The sequence below is a fragment of the Microtus ochrogaster genome, unplaced genomic scaffold, assembly GCF_000317375.1.
Source record: "Microtus ochrogaster isolate Prairie Vole_2 unplaced genomic scaffold, MicOch1.0 UNK21, whole genome shotgun sequence".
NCBI lineage: Eukaryota > Metazoa > Chordata > Mammalia > Rodentia > Cricetidae > Microtus > Microtus ochrogaster.
In genome coordinates, this window is record NW_004949119.1 from 1,655,190 (window position 1) to 1,671,959 (window position 16,770).

The 16,770-nt window shown below is 35.6% G+C and overlaps 1 protein-coding gene across 3 annotated transcripts in view; it reads right to left on the reverse strand.

Moving 5' to 3' along the window:
• The window catches only part of Ppp3cb (protein phosphatase 3 catalytic subunit beta), a 46,935-nt gene that overhangs the window by 15,304 nt on the left and 14,861 nt on the right, over positions 1–16,770 (reverse strand). For 2 of the 3 annotated variants that reach the window (XM_005367625.3, XM_005367624.2), the window contains exons 4-10: positions 14,920–15,031; positions 10,091–10,236; positions 9,252–9,391; positions 9,070–9,147; positions 8,871–8,965; positions 5,930–6,055; positions 1,733–1,810 (exon numbers count right to left, since the gene is read on the reverse strand). In XM_005367625.3, coding sequence (XP_005367682.1) covers positions 1,733–1,810; positions 5,930–6,055; positions 8,871–8,965; positions 9,070–9,147; positions 9,252–9,391; positions 10,091–10,236; positions 14,920–15,031 — 775 coding nt within the window. The remainder of the gene's footprint in view (positions 1–1,732; positions 1,811–5,929; positions 6,056–8,870; positions 8,966–9,069; positions 9,148–9,251; positions 9,392–10,090; positions 10,237–14,919; positions 15,032–16,770) is intronic. The other variant, XM_026789536.1, reaches the window with a different exon arrangement.

A 16,770-nucleotide genomic window follows, 5' to 3' on the forward strand; every position in this document is an offset into this window, starting at 1 on the left:
ACTAGAGTCTGAACCTAGACCTTTTCTTAGAACAGTGATAGCAGAACAGGGAGAAAAAATTTACAACTATTCACTTTTTATTTTTTTAAGAAAAAAAGCCATATGTAAATTATTTTAAAATACTTATGGGAGAAAAAAATATTTACTAGCCAACCCTCCCAAAAAACAGCTGACATAAATTTGCTTTTAAAGGTATTAATAAAACTACAGTAATAAAAGCATTAACTCTGCCCGCCACCAGTACATGGCAATAGCAACACTTGTATTGCAACAAATGAATAGGTTTAAAATCAAACTTCACTCAGACATGATTGTAACACATGTCAGATACCCTGGCACTAAGTAGACAGGTAGGCTGGCCATAGTTCTATGCAAGCCTGGACTACATACAGAGACCTTTCTGAAAAAAATGGAGGAGAGCTAGGGCAACAACTAAGTTGGAAGAGGGCTTGCTTAGCATGCATAAAGCCTTAGGTTCAAGCCCCACTGCATGGCATACATCAGATATGGTGTTACATATCAATAATACAGCCCAACGAAAGAAAAAAAAGGTTAAAGCAAGATGATCAGTATTTCAAGCCTAGCCTTGGCTACACAGCAAGAACAAAATAGAACAAGTCAGGTATGACATAATGCCTATAATACCAATGATTAGGAAATAAAGAATTAGGAGCTCAAGGTCATAAGCTACAGGATGAGTTTTGAGACCAGCCTGAAGTATAAGAGACCATTTCAAAAAGAAGAAGGGTGAAAATAAAAGAAAAAAAAAGGCACTATATCTCCCTAAAAATCTTACCAATACATAGACCATAATCAGCACAAGAAAGAATCTGAATACTGGACTACCAGAAAAATAAGTACACTACAAAAAGTACAAAAATAAAGACATAAGGGGCTGGAGAGATGGCTCAGTGGTTAAGAGCACTGGCTGCTCTTCCAGAGGTCCTGAGTTCAATTCCCAGCAAAAACATGGTGGCTCACAGCCTCCATGTAATGACATGGAGGCAGAATGTTCTATACACAATAAATAAATCTTAAAAAAAAAAATACATAAGAATAAGGAATGCAACAATTTTCAGCTTTTAAGTTACTTATCTTTTTATTTTATTGTTAAAAATTAAGTAGCTTAAAAATTTATTAAGTAAAAATTTCAAAAACATAAAGCCAAATAATTTTAATGGTATTCCTTTATACTACAAATACACATTTGGTACACAAGCTTTTTGGCTTATATAAAGGCAGACAACCACATATAAACCTTGTTTCCATGGGAAAAAAAAAACGTCCAGAATTTCTAGCAAACTATAAGTGGTCTTCTAGAACATAACCACACTAGAATGAGAACAGCCTACATTGGTAAAGAAATGAAAACAATCCTCGAGAATCCAGAAATGCTTCTGATGTACTATAAACATGGTACTAAATAACCTCTTCATATCAAAATTAATGTCCATATTCATCAGGAACTGCATCTTTCAACCTCCATTTTTCTGTTTTGTTCTTCCTTCCAAACTTCCCCTTTCTGAAAAGTCCCACATCACTAAAAAACAATACCTAATATTATTCTCAAAACTTAAAATATGTGGGGGGGGGGCGCATGAATGAATCTCACTTATCAAATAGTATAGCCACCGGAAAGTAATGACTTTTTTATTCTGAAATAGATTGTACTGACACTTAGTAGTTAAAGAGCTATCATTTCATAATAAAAATAGTAAATGAGTATTCATACCATCAAACTGGTCTTCACCTTCTGTCATTAGTTCATCATCAGAGCAAATACTCAGAACATTTACCAACATTTCAGTTACTATTCAAAAAGAAAAGAGTGAGATGTTAGATGGCTATATACACCTGCCCACATGTATGCACAGCAATAATTCAATAGGATACCTTGTAATGGCAGGAATGACAGAATTTTAAAAACTGATAAACTTTAAAATGAAAACAAGGAAATAGAAAATAACTCTGAGAAACTGGAATTCAGAGATACCAAAGCTCTGCTAAGAAATACAAAAGTTTCAATAAATAACATCTGAGAGGAATTATAAACTAGTCTTCAGTTTTCCAGAAGAGGTTACATCATACATTTTATGAAGAAGTCACAAAACCTGTAAAATAGTCTCATAGGTAAACGAAAAGTAGCTGAGAGTCCAGAAATAAAAGTTTACAGTTAATGTCAAAATCAGCAGATAAAGAAAAGTTTTCAAAAATTGTCTATCTACTGAAAAAGAACAGGTCAGACACCATCCATAGTACACTAGTATGAAAACTAGTTCAAGATGGAACAGAGGTCACTAAAACTGTAAAACACACACACACAATTACAGAGGTAAATCTTTATGGTTTAGGTAATTCTTAAGAATTATATTAAATTTTATCATAATCACAAACTTCTGAAACAAGCCACAGTGGCATGTGCTATGCTGTACTTGTAACACTGGAGCAGATAAACTAACCTTGGTGAGCCCCAAGCCAGTGAGAGAGCCTGTTTCAAAAATCAATGTAGGCCGGGCGGTGGTGGCGCACGCCTTTAATCCCAGCACTCGGGAGGCAGAGGTAGGCGGATCTCTGTGAGTTCGAGACCAGCCTGGTCTACAGAGCTAGTTCCAGGACAGGCTCCAAAACCACAGAGAAACCCTGTCTCGAAAAACAAAACAAAACAAAACAAACAAACAAAAAAAATCAATGTAGAAGAACAATGATGATATTCCCAAGGTTGTCCTCTGGATTCCACATGTCTATGCATACACAGGCACCCAGACTATCTGTACCAGCTTCCATATAAACATTTACACAAAAACAACCAAAATAGGGGCTAGAAAGATGGCTCAGGGGTTAAGAGCATTAGCTGCTCTTTCAGAGGCCCTAAGTTCAGTCCCCAACAACCACATGGTGGCTCACAACCATCTAGAGTGGGATCTGATGCCCTCTTCTGGTATAAAGCCAACAGATCACTCATATACACAAATAATTTTTTTTTAAATTTAAAAAAGGGGAGAATGTTGGAAAGAAGCCAGTACAAATAAAAAACCACTACATATTGTATTATTCCATTTATATGAAATGTCTATAACAATCCATGGAGACCATACATCAAGTGGTTAGAGGGCCACTATTGCTGGCTTCAGGAGCAAATATACTTACATGGGAACACTACAGAGATTAATATGCCCCCACCCTGCCACCGTACAAAGATAATTTGTAGTTTTGTGAAGCCTTTCAAAACATGTTTTGTTGTTGTTATTGTTGTTGTTTGTTTGTTTGTTTGTTTTAAAGAAATGACTGCTAAATTAAGACTGGTGGTATATAGCAGTAATCTGGGAGAACGAAGCAAGAGGGTCATGAAATCAGGTCAGGTCTAGGCTAAGCAACAAGAGCTTCATAGACAGAAACTGTCTCAAAAAAAAAAAAGTCTTGCAAGATGGTCTACTATAAAGGTCCTTAAATTAGGGGTAATAAACACAAGTTTACCAATTCATTTCAGCTATATGAAAACATGAGCGGGGCAGTGGTGGTATACACAGGAGGATCCTTGAGCTTGAGGACAGTCAGGGCTAAACAGAGAAACCCTGTCTAGAAACACCCACCCCCCAAAACAAGAAAATATGAAAAATGTTCTCCACATATACATATATTTACATATCAATTTTCCCTTTCTCAAAATGAATTAATATGTTCTGTATTAAGAAATTAACAGATGTTTTAATGTAAACTTAAAAATGAGTCTCCGTCTTTTAGAGATACAGTCTAAAATAGGTATAGACAAAAAATGCTTCAAAACAGTTTAGATATACAAAGGTAATACTGACTAGGAATATTAATGATAAAGATTTGGTGGTGATTTGATAACTGTACAAGGTGAATAATTGGTACACAGGAATTCACAGTATTAATATACATTAAAAATTTTCCAGTATTGAGATTTTGGGCAGAGTGGGTTAGGAGGAAGCTAGTTCAGACTTGTCTCAAACTCAAGATATAGCAGAGGATGACCTTAATTTCCTGATCCTCATGCCTTCACCTCTCAAGTGCTGAGATTAAAAATTAAGGGCACTGGCTGATCTTCCATAGGACCTGTGTTCAATTCCCAGCACCGACATGACACTCACCAACTGTCTGTAACTCCAGTTCCAGGGGATATGACACTCTCACACAGACATATATGCAGGCAAAACGTAAGTGTACATAAAATAAAAATAAATATTTTTTTAAAAAAGTGTGGACCACTAGTTCAACTCCAACTCCATTTTGTTTTAAAAGAAAAAAATGAAATAAGAAAGTAGTTCTGAAAAAGAGAGGAAATGGCTACTGACTATAATCCAATACTTTAGAGGTCAAAGCAAGATTGCCAATAGTTTGAGGTCTCACTCTGTAGCCATGGATGACCTGAAGTGCATAATGTGGCTTTGAACTTGCCAATACTCCTGCCTCCACCTCCTGAATGCAGGTATTAAGGAACAAGGCACTATGCCCAGCTTTGCTCTCCATCCTCTTTCCACTTGTAGCAGACAAACAAAACCAGCTTAAATTTTCTGATCTCTCAATAAGAAGTGGTCAATATAAATTATTAAAGTCACTTACAGGCTATATATGATCTGTTTTGTTTAAACATTCATAGCAAAAACATTAGCTATTATGAAATAGTACAAGGAGGTATAAGATAACTAAATTAGAATCTACAAATGACCATTTTCCTCTTTATCCTTTTGCTCTCCATCCTCCATCCTCATAATCTTATATTAAAGTAGCTGAGCTGCAATCTAGCCTAGAGACAACAAAATGAGAGAGATGAATTCTTAAATTCCTTTTAGCTTGATGATGCTATGAGTGAACTATTTCTCATACCCCAAAGATAGAAGGCTGTAAGTGTAATGCATCCTTTCCATCTAAGCCCTTAACTAGTCCCCTTCTCAAATGGTAAATTGGGTAACTCTATCTCCCTATAAACGTAACATCGGACCACTGAGTACATGCAGAAGAGGAAAAGCAATCTGCAAAAATTCTAACATGCACAGTGTCATTATTAATTCTGAATTTTAGAATCAAAAATTGCCTTGAAAGTAGTGACTATCACAAAAAAGGGAACATTCTGTAACATGGAAGAGGTGTGAAACAGAGGGGGTATAGAACAAAATGTTTTATAAGTCTATCTCTATTCTCAGATTGTTAATTTACCACATATGAAATCTAATGCGCTGCCTTGTTAAAAAACAAAAGAAAAAAGAAAGAAAGAAAGAAAAAAGAACACTAACATGAAAAAGAAGGCAACAAAATCCAAATTCTACAAAACTAGGGGAAAAAATTCTTAAAGAACATTTATTTTCTCTTTAAAAGCCTAACGGTTATTTCTCAAAGGTAAAAGTTCTAATAGCTATTTCTCAACATCCGTGAGACAGCATCATTAGTAAAAATAGATGCATATTTTTGATATAGAAGAATTTATAGATTTCATAGTTAGACAAAACCTGGGTTTCTCTACTTCTCTTAGAATATAGATGCAATATAAAATAACTAACATTGACAAAATGAAGACTATTAAATTCGTCAATAAACTGCTGTGAAATCTCCATAAACGGTATTAGAATATGAAGGAAGTGTCCATTCCGAACGAAATCTAACCCTCCATAAAAGATTTAGGCTTAAGACAAAACGAAAGAAAATCCAACAGCTGAAGACAACATCAGGCTATTTATAAATCCTCTCCCAGTCCCCATCCTCACATGGGGGCTGTAAACATTGAACCAAAATATCTTTGAGGCTGTCATATCCATGGCCACAGACACAAGTCAAGCTGTAGGCACAGTGGAGTCAGGCTTCAGTTTCCTCTAGCAAGTATGTGTCTATGATAGTAAACCAGAGTAAATGTAAAAGTAGTGAAATAATTATTTTGTAAAACAAAACAAAGCAAACCAAACCAAAAATATACCTTTTTCTCCAACAAATGGTAAAGACCATGTGAAGACATCCATAAAATTGGGCAACCAGTAAGGATGTGGAGAACAATTAAACTGTCGAATATTCATCACATTATTTTCATACTTTAGTACAGCAGCTGCAAGATAAGTTGAATATCAATATAGCAAACTGTCTTTAGGCTGAAGAGCATCAAACACATAAAGTATAGTATCCGTTTAAGATAGAGGGACAAGTAGAATCCGGGCTTGGTAGTAGGAGACAGAAATCAATTTTTGGCAATAATACACATTATTTTTCTTCTGTACACAGGATCTCACTGTATAGCCCTGGCTGGCCTTGAACTCACAGAGTTCAGCTTGCCTCTGCCTCCTGGGTGCTAATATTAAAGGTATGTAACACCATGCCCAACTTAAAATACACAAAAATATAAAATATTTACCCATTATTAATGAAATTTTTAAATTCTTTCCAGAATGCTTATTTTACTTTATAATCCAATGATAAACATGCACTTTAATAAACCCAAAATTGTGAAAATCAATTTTTAAGGGAAACACAGAATGGCAATGGGCAATTTTCTAGTTTTTTTTTTTAATCTCACAAAGTTCAAGAATTAAAAAAAGATTCTTTTAATAGCAAGCAAGCTAATAGGAACAGCTAAATTCAACAAGGCAACTAAAAAACCCCACCAATTTAGAAATTATGAATGTATAAATGTGTTTATTTCACTTAGTACATGAAATCAGGTGAAACTACATCAAACAAACATTTTACTTTATTTAGGGAAAAAATATCTATTAAAATAACCAGAAGAGCAAAACAATGTAACTAATAATCCAGGGATACATATTGACCTCAATTTTAGATATCTTCCTAATATCCCAATACAATTATAAGCCATAATCAACTTAAATCTCAGGTACTGGTTATTTTACTTTGTGGAACATGGAATTAGAAGGCTAGCTATGCAACAGATGATCATTTAACTAGTCTGTTCATTTATAAAATGGACCAAAGTGTCTACTCTCTCTATCTCAAAGGTTTAAGATCAGAGAATGTATTCCACATGAAACCATTAAAAAAGTACAAAATATTTTATTTATGGCTGTGAGCCAACTCTAGCCATGAAGTATTTTAGAAATGTGTGATCTTTTTTTCAACTCAGAAATGAAGGTTTACTCTGGCTGGTAATTTTGAGATTTCAGTTCATGATTAAGTTGCTTGGTGCTTAGGATTTCAGACAGAATGTACATCATGACAGGGAAACACAGCCACAGAGGACTGTTCATCTTATGAGTGGGTGGGTTATTGTCCTCTCTCTTTTATTTTAATAATAGAGATGTTAAATTCAACATTTAAAATTCTGGTTAACATAGAACCAAAAGCAACCTTGCTTTGGGTTACCATTAATTCAATAGGTATGTCTTCCCCCTTAACCAACGCATATGTTGAATAAAAATATTTTAAGAGTACCCTCAGAAATTATGGGCTGATACCAACATCTCAGACTTTTTATTTAAAGGAGAAAAAGAGAAAAATAAGAAATCTAGAAAATTGCCTTATGGGTGGGAATGAAAGATCACAAAGATGCCCACTCTAATATAAACACTCAAATCATAAGCATCAATTATGCACAAATCAGAAATACTGAGACATTTGATTCTAACAGAGCAGACTCACTGGTTTGAGTTTCAGTTTTGAAAATTATAAAAACCGATTTCCTTAGCCTCCTAAGCTCAACTGAATGAGAACAGGCACCAAGGCAGCAGTCAACTCAACACTGACTAGGCACTCCTTTTACATTACGAGAAAACAGAGCTGAATAGTGAGAGTACTAGCAGACAGATGCAAACAATCAATTCTGTTCTTGATTAACTTAGGGATGCTACTTATAAAAAAAATGAAGCCATATTTCATTAGGTATCTCTATATTCCTATAGCATATTCTATATAAAAATGATCTAGTATGCTGTTTAATTCCAGATAAAGTTTAATCTTTTAAATGTCAACTAGTGCCACCAAAAACTCTTCTCTTTCAAACCATGACCCGCATTTAGCAATGACCTCATTATCTTTCTAAATGCACCTTTTAACATCATCAACCTTCTGTTGATTTATCCTGGCACATCTACTCTAGTCTGACTTTAAAGCTACGAAATAGTCAACTGAATTCTAGACATGTCAAGACAGAATAGAAACTGGCCTCTAAGTTCTCTCCTCTGAAGACATGAACTATGTAAAGCCCATCTCATCTTCCATGTCCCAGGAACACATTTAATTAGATTATGACCCTGAAGCTTCTCAATCAGAAAGTTATGTTAAGAATAAAATGAAATCTAATCTTTATAGTCAGATAAAATTAGGAGCAAAGGAAGGAAAATGGACGCTACTGGAAAAGGAGGTAAAGAAGGGTATAAAAAAAATCTAAAGGCAAATGAAAGGAAGAGAGGGAGCCTTCTAAAAGTAGACCATAGGGGATTTTTTTTAAGGCTCAAATAAAATCTTGAGGCAGTAATAAAAGACTACTGGGACAAAAGAAAACTCGAAAACAAGAGAAGAAAACATGTACTTATGAACATAAAAACAAACAACATAATAAACAAGCAGACACTGCAAATAAACAAAACGGTGATAGCAAAAACTATACAGACAAGAAAACATTCTTTCAGTTATAAGAGAAGATTTAAGTGAGGGGGTTTAAGAAAATCGTCTGTGGTTGTGCTTAACTCTGAGCACTTTTACAAATGGCTTTATGAGCAACAGGTTGCAGAGCAGGTTGCACACAACTTGGTTGCACATTTTCAATTTTACTTCTTTTTCTCTCCCCTCCCTTATATCTTAGTTTTTATGAGATTTGGACAGTTTCAAACAGTGCCCCCTAATATTTTTTAAAGTAAATTAAAAGGCTAAGTTGTCTATACAGATTTTTCTTTTTATCAACAACATCTTACCTTTATTATTGTAGACATCTAAGTAATTAGGTGCCGAAAAAATTGTTATTAATGAAGGGAACCCTGTAGTTTGACTTTTTCTGTACATTCTATAGCTGCAAAACAAATAGCTTAATATGCATCGTAAAGCATCAATCATGATCACTAAGTATGATATGCATTCAAGTGTAAATTTGGGTCAGGGAAACAGAATTCTTACCCTGCATCTTGAGCTTCATGAGCTCTAATAATCGATAACAAATTATTGTTTTGCAAAAATTCACACACTGCTGGATAGCTGTAGGGGGAAAAGAGTAAATTAAGTAAAACCATCCTTTTTTTATGAAGTACAAATTATGTTACATAATTAAAATGTGATTAGTTTTGGACATTTTTCCTTACTTATAAAAATAAGAACATCCTCGAACAGTATTATGACTAAAATGTTCTTGTGATTTTTCATTTCCAAAGTCTTCAGAAGGATCAGACCATAACAAGTCACACATTGGTCCAAATGCAGGTGGCTCTTTAAATCTATCTAACTGTGAATAAAAGACACAAAGAAGAAATAACTCACCAAGTGAAGACAGAATGTATATAAGGGATAGCAACTTGAATACAGTCTGCACTACACTGTTCTAAAGGATCAAGAAGTATTTCTTTGAAATCAGTCTATTAATCAGTACATTAATTTTCCCCCCCAAGACAGGCTGTCATGGAACTCACTCTATAGACCAGGCTGGCCTCAAACTCAGATATCTGCCTGCAACTGCCTCCCTAGTGGTGGAATTAAAGGCATGTGCCACCACTGCTTGGCAACATTAATTTTTATCAATACCTAATTTTACCAGTGAAAATAAATCTAATGCTAAACTTGAAGACTTTAAAAACTCTCTATCTGGGTGGTGGCTTCAGGGAGGCAGAGGCAGGCAGATCTCTGAATTCAAAGTCATCCTGATCTACAGAGATTTCCCTGTCTTAAAAAACAAAAACCTCTCTAAATCAAAAATACTGTGAACAGGGGCTGAAGAGATGGCTCTTCCAAGAGGTCCTAAGTTCAATTTCCAGCAACCACATGGTGTCTCACAACCACCTGTAATAAGATTTGGGGCCCCTCTTCTGGCCTGCAGGCAGACACGCAGACAGACAGAACACTGTATATAATAAATAATTCTAATAATAATAATAAAAAAAAAGAATACTGTGAAAAGAAACCAACTTCAGAGGTTGGTTATACTCACTCTCCTAATATCATCCAGTGTATGTATTTCCGGTGAAAGTCCACCATGAACACAAAGAAATTGTTGGTTTAGAAGTGCAGCAAGGGGCAAGCTGTCAAAAGCTTCCATACAAGCTTCATAGACTCTTTCGGAATACTTAATTTTACCTAGAAAGAGAAAAATATTAGCATTTGAAAAATTTCAGTTATTTTAAATTTGTTTTTACATTTATTTAGATGTATGTGTGTATGTGTGTGTGTGTACACACACAATTGCAAGATTCAGTTCTCTCCTTCCATAACATGGGTTTAGGTGATGAATTCAGATTATCAGGTTTGGTCTCAAGTGCCTTTATCTACTGAAGCATCTCACAAGCCCAATTATTCTTAAAATATACACCAATACTGGATTTTTATTTCTTATTCTCTTCATAATATAGTTTTTTTTTTTTTTAGTGAGTTTGAAATAGCTACTTTCAACTATTAAAGGGAAATGTCCTAAACTGACTACTAAAATTAAAGTAGGGAAACTATAACACAGAAAATACCTACATGGAGTCAGAAGTTGAGACTGGGTAAAAAAAAGCACAACAACAACAACAAAAATCAGCAAAAATGAATTTACGGCACAAAGTAACTTCTGTACCATGAATACAGTGGTGACCAATACTATACAATTGTTAAGATTCACAGAAATATAACACCACGAAGAATGAAGTTTACAGTACAAAGATTTTTTTAAAGCCTCTTCCATCCTAAGATTCAACAGAAATATGCAAAGTTATCAGTCTCACAAAGATAAATATGTGTTCTCTCTAAGTTTATTTTGGATATGTAGTTGATGGTCCTAAAATATTATTTAAAAATAAGTAAATAGCCGGGTGGTGGTGGAGCACGCCTTTAATCCCAGCACTCGGGAGGCAGAGGCAGGCTAATCTCTGTGAGTTCGAGACCAGCCTGGTCTACAAGAGCTAATTAAAGGACAGGAATCAAAAGCTACGGAGAAACCCTGTCTCGAAAATCAAATAAATAAATAAATAAACAAACAAATAAAATCTCTAAAAACAGTTCAATTTTGAACTTCCATACAACTAATTAAAAAAAAATTAAAGGGGCTGAGAGATGGCTCAGTGCACTGACTGCTCTTCCAGAGGACCAGGGTTCAATTCCCAGTACCCACATGGCAGCTCACAACTGTCTGAATATAACTCCAGGTCCAGGGGACTCTACACCCATGCAAAACACCAATACACTTAAAAAAATAAATAAATAAAACTGTACTTTGGGATTAAAGTTTTAACACTAACTTAATTCTAATACTAAGAAACCCTAAAATTATTATTACAACAAGATCACATCATCACAATGAAATTCAAAGTTCACCCACTTAAAAAATTGGAGGAGTACCAGGTTCCTCTTATCTAAATAAAGGCTTAAAACAAACAATAAAGCAGGAAGCTAATCAGAAATACATGAAAGAAAAAAATCCTATCAAATCAAATTATCATTTATTTTTAAGGAAATATGCACATTCCTGAGTCCAATACGCTTTTAAATTTCTAAATGTTTTAAGTGACTTTTTAAATGGATATTTGATAGTCATCTAAAAAAAAAAAAAGTTCTCTCCCCCCCTTATTTATTTACTTCTAACTTCAAGACATAAGTCTATCTTTTTTTTCTCTTTCTGGTTCTTCAAGACAGGGTTTCTCTGTAGCTTTGGAGTCTGTCCTGGAACCGCTCTTATAGACCAGGCTGGCCTTGAAGTCAGAGATCCACCTGCCTCTGCCTCCCAAGTGCTAGGAATAAAGGCAAAGGCTTGCGCTGCTGGCACCCGGCCAGCCTCACCCCCACCCTGGACTGACACAAGTCTATCTTAACCACAGGGTGTCCAAGCTGAGAGGGGTCCTATGGTGTCTTTCTGCCTGGGTCAAAATGTGGGAAAATATGCACATGCAGTCTGGAGAGACGGCTCAGCCACTATAGAAGGCTAGGCTCACAACCAAAAATATAAAATATGCACATGCATGGGGGCAGGGAGGATTATTAAACCTTAATCTTTATTTATTTATTTATTTATTTATTTATTTATTTATTTATTTATTTATTTTGGTTTTTCGAGACAGGGTTTCTCTGTAGCTTTGGAGCCTGTCCTGGAACTAGCTCTGTAGACCAGGCTGGTCTCGAACTCACAGAGATCCGCCTGCCTCTGCCTCCCGAGTGCTGGGATTAAAGGCGTGCGCCACCACCGCCCGGCCAAACCTTAATCTTTAGTTAACAACCAAACATAAGAAAACTCCTGGAGCTAAGGATATGGCTCAGCAACTCAGAGAACTTCTTGCTCTTCCAAAGCACTGGAGTCTGAGTCTTAGCATACACATCAGGTGGCTCACAACTATCTGAAATTGCTCCATGCCTTTCCAAATCTCTGGTCTTCACAGGCACTGACACTCACCAACTCCCAGAGAGACACATGCACATATACATAATTACAAATAAATTTAAAAATAGAAAATTCCTATACATTAAGAACCCAGTGAATCTTAACTGATAAGTCAACTGTTTAGCAATGTGGTTTAATAAAAATTTTAATTTGAACTCTTAAATCAACACATATTTTCTATATTTCATCTTATATTTTTGACTCCTCATTCTTGAAGTTAGATGGCTGTATTCTATGTTGTTTCCTCTTTGTCTACATGTCTCTACTTTTTACTTTTTTTAAAGACAGGGTCTCAAATATGCAGCCCTGGAAGTTGCTATGTAGACCAGACTGGCCTCAAACACAGAGAGATCCGCCTACCCCTGCCTTCTAAGGGCTAAGATGAAACACATGTGCTGTCATGCCCAGGCAGTTTTAAAATTACAATCAGGTCTCTGTATTAGCGGGTTCTTTATCTGTTGACTAAGCCAACCTCTGATCAAAAATTATTTAGAAAAAATATTCCTTCACAATCAACACATAGACTTATCTGTTCCCTTTTAAGTATTTCCTAAACAATACAATAACTTCAGTTATTTTCACAGCATTTACACCATAGTAGGTATTAAAGATAGTCTATGAGCCGGGCGGTGGTGGCACACGCCTTTAATCCCAGCACTCGGGAGGCAGAGGCAGGAGGATCTCTGTGAGTTCGAGACCAGCCTGCTCTACAGAGCTAGTTCCAGGACAGGCTCCAAAGCCACAGAGAAACCCTGTCTCGAAAAACCAAAAAAAAAAAAAAAAAAAAAAAGATAGTCTATGAGAGAATATACACAAGTTATAAGTAAATACTATATATTTTTATGAGACTTATGCAATATATACATTTGTGTATGTACAAGGGGTCCCTCTAACATCATGGAATAAAACTCCTATTTTCAGAACTTAATTTGAAGACTTAATATGGTTGCAGATATTAATTAAACAAGCTCAACATATTGCAATTTATAATTGGTCTTAATAACAGAAACCTGGAGTCAGATATTAGGGGCTGAAAGCTGAAAGATCAGAAAAGCAGAGCCATCAAGCCATTAGTTCCTACCTCTACAAAATCATCCTGCCTCTTCAAGTCCTTAGACTGAATGCCTTGCACTTGTGTCTCCTCTCCTTATATTCCTCTCTTCGCTCAGCCATATCCCTTTCCTGTCTCTACCTCCCTAGTGGATTAAAGGTGTGGGTGACTCCCAAATACTGGGATTAAAGGTGTGAGCCCCCACCTCCTGGCTGTGTCACTTTGCGACTGGATCAATGTAGTATAGCCCAGGGTTGCCTTTAACTCACAGAGAACCATCTGCCTCCCGAATTCTGAGATTAAAGATGTGTGGCCTGGCCTCTATGGCTAACTAGTGGCTCACTCCACACTCTTGATTCTCAGGCAAGCTTTATTTGTTAAAGCACAAACAAAATATCACCACATGCAAGTTTAAAGTATGAAAAAAGTCAACACTGCTCTATATCATCTAGTGTGTGGATAGGTTATTATTGCTTTATTAGCAAGAAAAAGGATAAATACTGTAGGTTAAGAATTTCAATTCAGGTATGGAGAAGTGGCTCAATAGCTAAGTGCACTTGTTCTTCCAAAGGACCCGAGTTCAATTCCCAGCATGCATACCAAGCAACTCACAGGCATCTCTAACTCCAGCTTCAAAGAGATATGATGCTTCTGGCCTCCAGGAGTACTCCACATATGTACACATACATACCCAAAGACATATACAAAATTTAAAGCAGTAAAAATAAATTTTAAGAAATAGTAATCTGAGTTCATTAACTATGCTTGAAATGGTCTATAATGGTGACAAGATAAATATATGTTTTTCAGGATGCCTTAAAATTGGGACAAAGAAGTCTGCAAAGGAGGCCTGGAGATATGGCTCAGAGATTTAGAGCACTGGTTGTTCTTGCAGAGGACCAGAGTTAGATTCCAAGCACCTACATAGCAACTCATAACCATCTGTAACTCAGGTTCCACGGGATCTTCTGACGTCCAGGCATACATGTGGTACATATGTATGTGCATACAGAAAAAACACTCAAACACATAAAATAAAAATAAACCTTTTGATAAAAATCTGTCATGAAACAATACCACCACCTCTCTTGGTCTTTGTTAAATACATATAGCTTTATAAATACATAAAGTTATCACACCACTTTTAAGACGTTCAAAAATATATGAAAAAAATCCAAACTATTCTTAGGTACATCCATAAAATGTTAACAGGAAATAAAACTTGAAAATACTTAACATTTTTTCTCAAAAATGTACATGGAATCTGTTCTTATGTGTTATACTGTAAAGTCTTCATATCTCTTACTATCTATGTCATCCCAAAAGAACCACTGAAAATATTTTCCCTGAAAGTACTCACATTCCTGCTTAAAGGTAAAATATTCAGTAAGGTGTCTGCATTCATGGTTGCCTCTCAGAAGAAATAATGTGCTTGGGTATAGAATCTTCAAGACCCATAAATATAAGACACACTGCAAAAGAAAATGTTTCCAGTGAATTTTTCTTAAATTTTATTTAACTATGTTGATTTTTGCTTCTTTTAACTATATTAACCTTATAAATTCTGTTACTCTTTATTATTGCCATTTAATCCATAATAATAACAAGCTTTATGAAATCAGACTTTGTATTACTGCTTCTGACTCTCCTAGAAAAGTATCTAGCAAATAGAAGACCAAAAAATACTTGTTGAATAAATCAATCTACTTAAGATTTATAGATTATTTAATGTAACTTAGCAAAATGGCTTCCTCCTTAATAATTAAAAAAAAAAACAAACAAAACACTAAAACAAAAAAAGCTAACAGAAGAGTATTTACCAATGTGCTGAGCACTGGAGTGTTTGACAATTCTTCTCAAACAAAAATTGTTTCTTGCCGGGCGATGGTGGCGCACGCCTTTAATCCCAGCACTCGGGAGGCAGAGGCAGGCAAATCTCTATGAGTTCGAGACCAGCCTGGGCTACAGAGCTAATTCCAGCACAGGCTCCAAAGCCACAGAGAAACCCTGTCTCGAAAAACCAAAAAAAAAAAAAAAATTGTTTCTTTTATTTCTCAAACAATATGATAAATGATCTCCACTTTATCTTAGCCAAAAGGCCAAAAAGCAATTATCATATTACCTCTATTTTACATATAAGGAAACTAAGTAACTTGTCCACAAATCACACAGCTCTGAAGAAATACAGGTTTTGAGCCTTTCATCTTAAGCATTATGCCACACTGCCTAACAAAGGGGCCAAGTTCTATATTTGCTTTGTTGTTTGCAAACACTTCCTTACACAATGCAGGTGTTTATTAGCTAGCTAATCCAGTGGTTCTCAACCTGTGGGTCTTGACCCCTTTGGAGTCAGGGGAGCAGCCTAACACTATCATAAAACACAGATATTTACATTACAATTCATAACAGTAGCAAATTACAGTTATGAAATAGCAACAAAAATAACTTTATGGCTGGGCGTCAGCACTACATGAGGAACTATATTAAAGGGCGGCAGCATTAGGAAATCTGAAAACCACTGATTTAATTTAATTCAAAGAAAATGCAATTTTTATAACAAAAACATTGAAACAAACAGCATTTTGAATACACACATTTCAATAGATTTAACATAAAAAAACTAACATTTTATGTATTGTTTTAAGAAGAAAGGGCCATTTCAAGTAAAAACAAATAGGGCTTATACAATCATACAAAAAGAAAAGTTAGAGCTGGGTGGTGGTGGCACATGCCTTTATTAATCCCAACACTCAGGAGGCAGAGGCAGGAGGATCTCTGTGAGTTCGAGGCCAGCCTGGTCTACAAGAGCTAGTTCCAGCACAGGCTCCAAAGCTACAGAGAAACCTGTCTCGAAAAACCAAATAAAAAAAAAGAAAAGTTAGAACTGAGTGTGGTGGCTCCCGCCTTTAATCCCAGCACTTAGGAGACAGATGCTGGAGGATCTATCCAGACAGAGTGAGTTTCTGGACAGCCAAAGCTGTTACACAGAGGAACCCTTGGGGGTGGGGAGGAGGATGAAAACGGGGAAAAATAAAAGAAAAAAATTATTTTAACTAAGTACACTGAAGTGCATAACTTTTTAGACCTTCATTTTCTTGGGGGAAAGGAAAGGTAAAACCAAAGAAACATCTACTAAAACTAACTGTTCTTGGTTTTGATTCTTTTTCTTTTCTGTAACAGTATTTTTTTTTATTTTTATTTTATTTTTTTT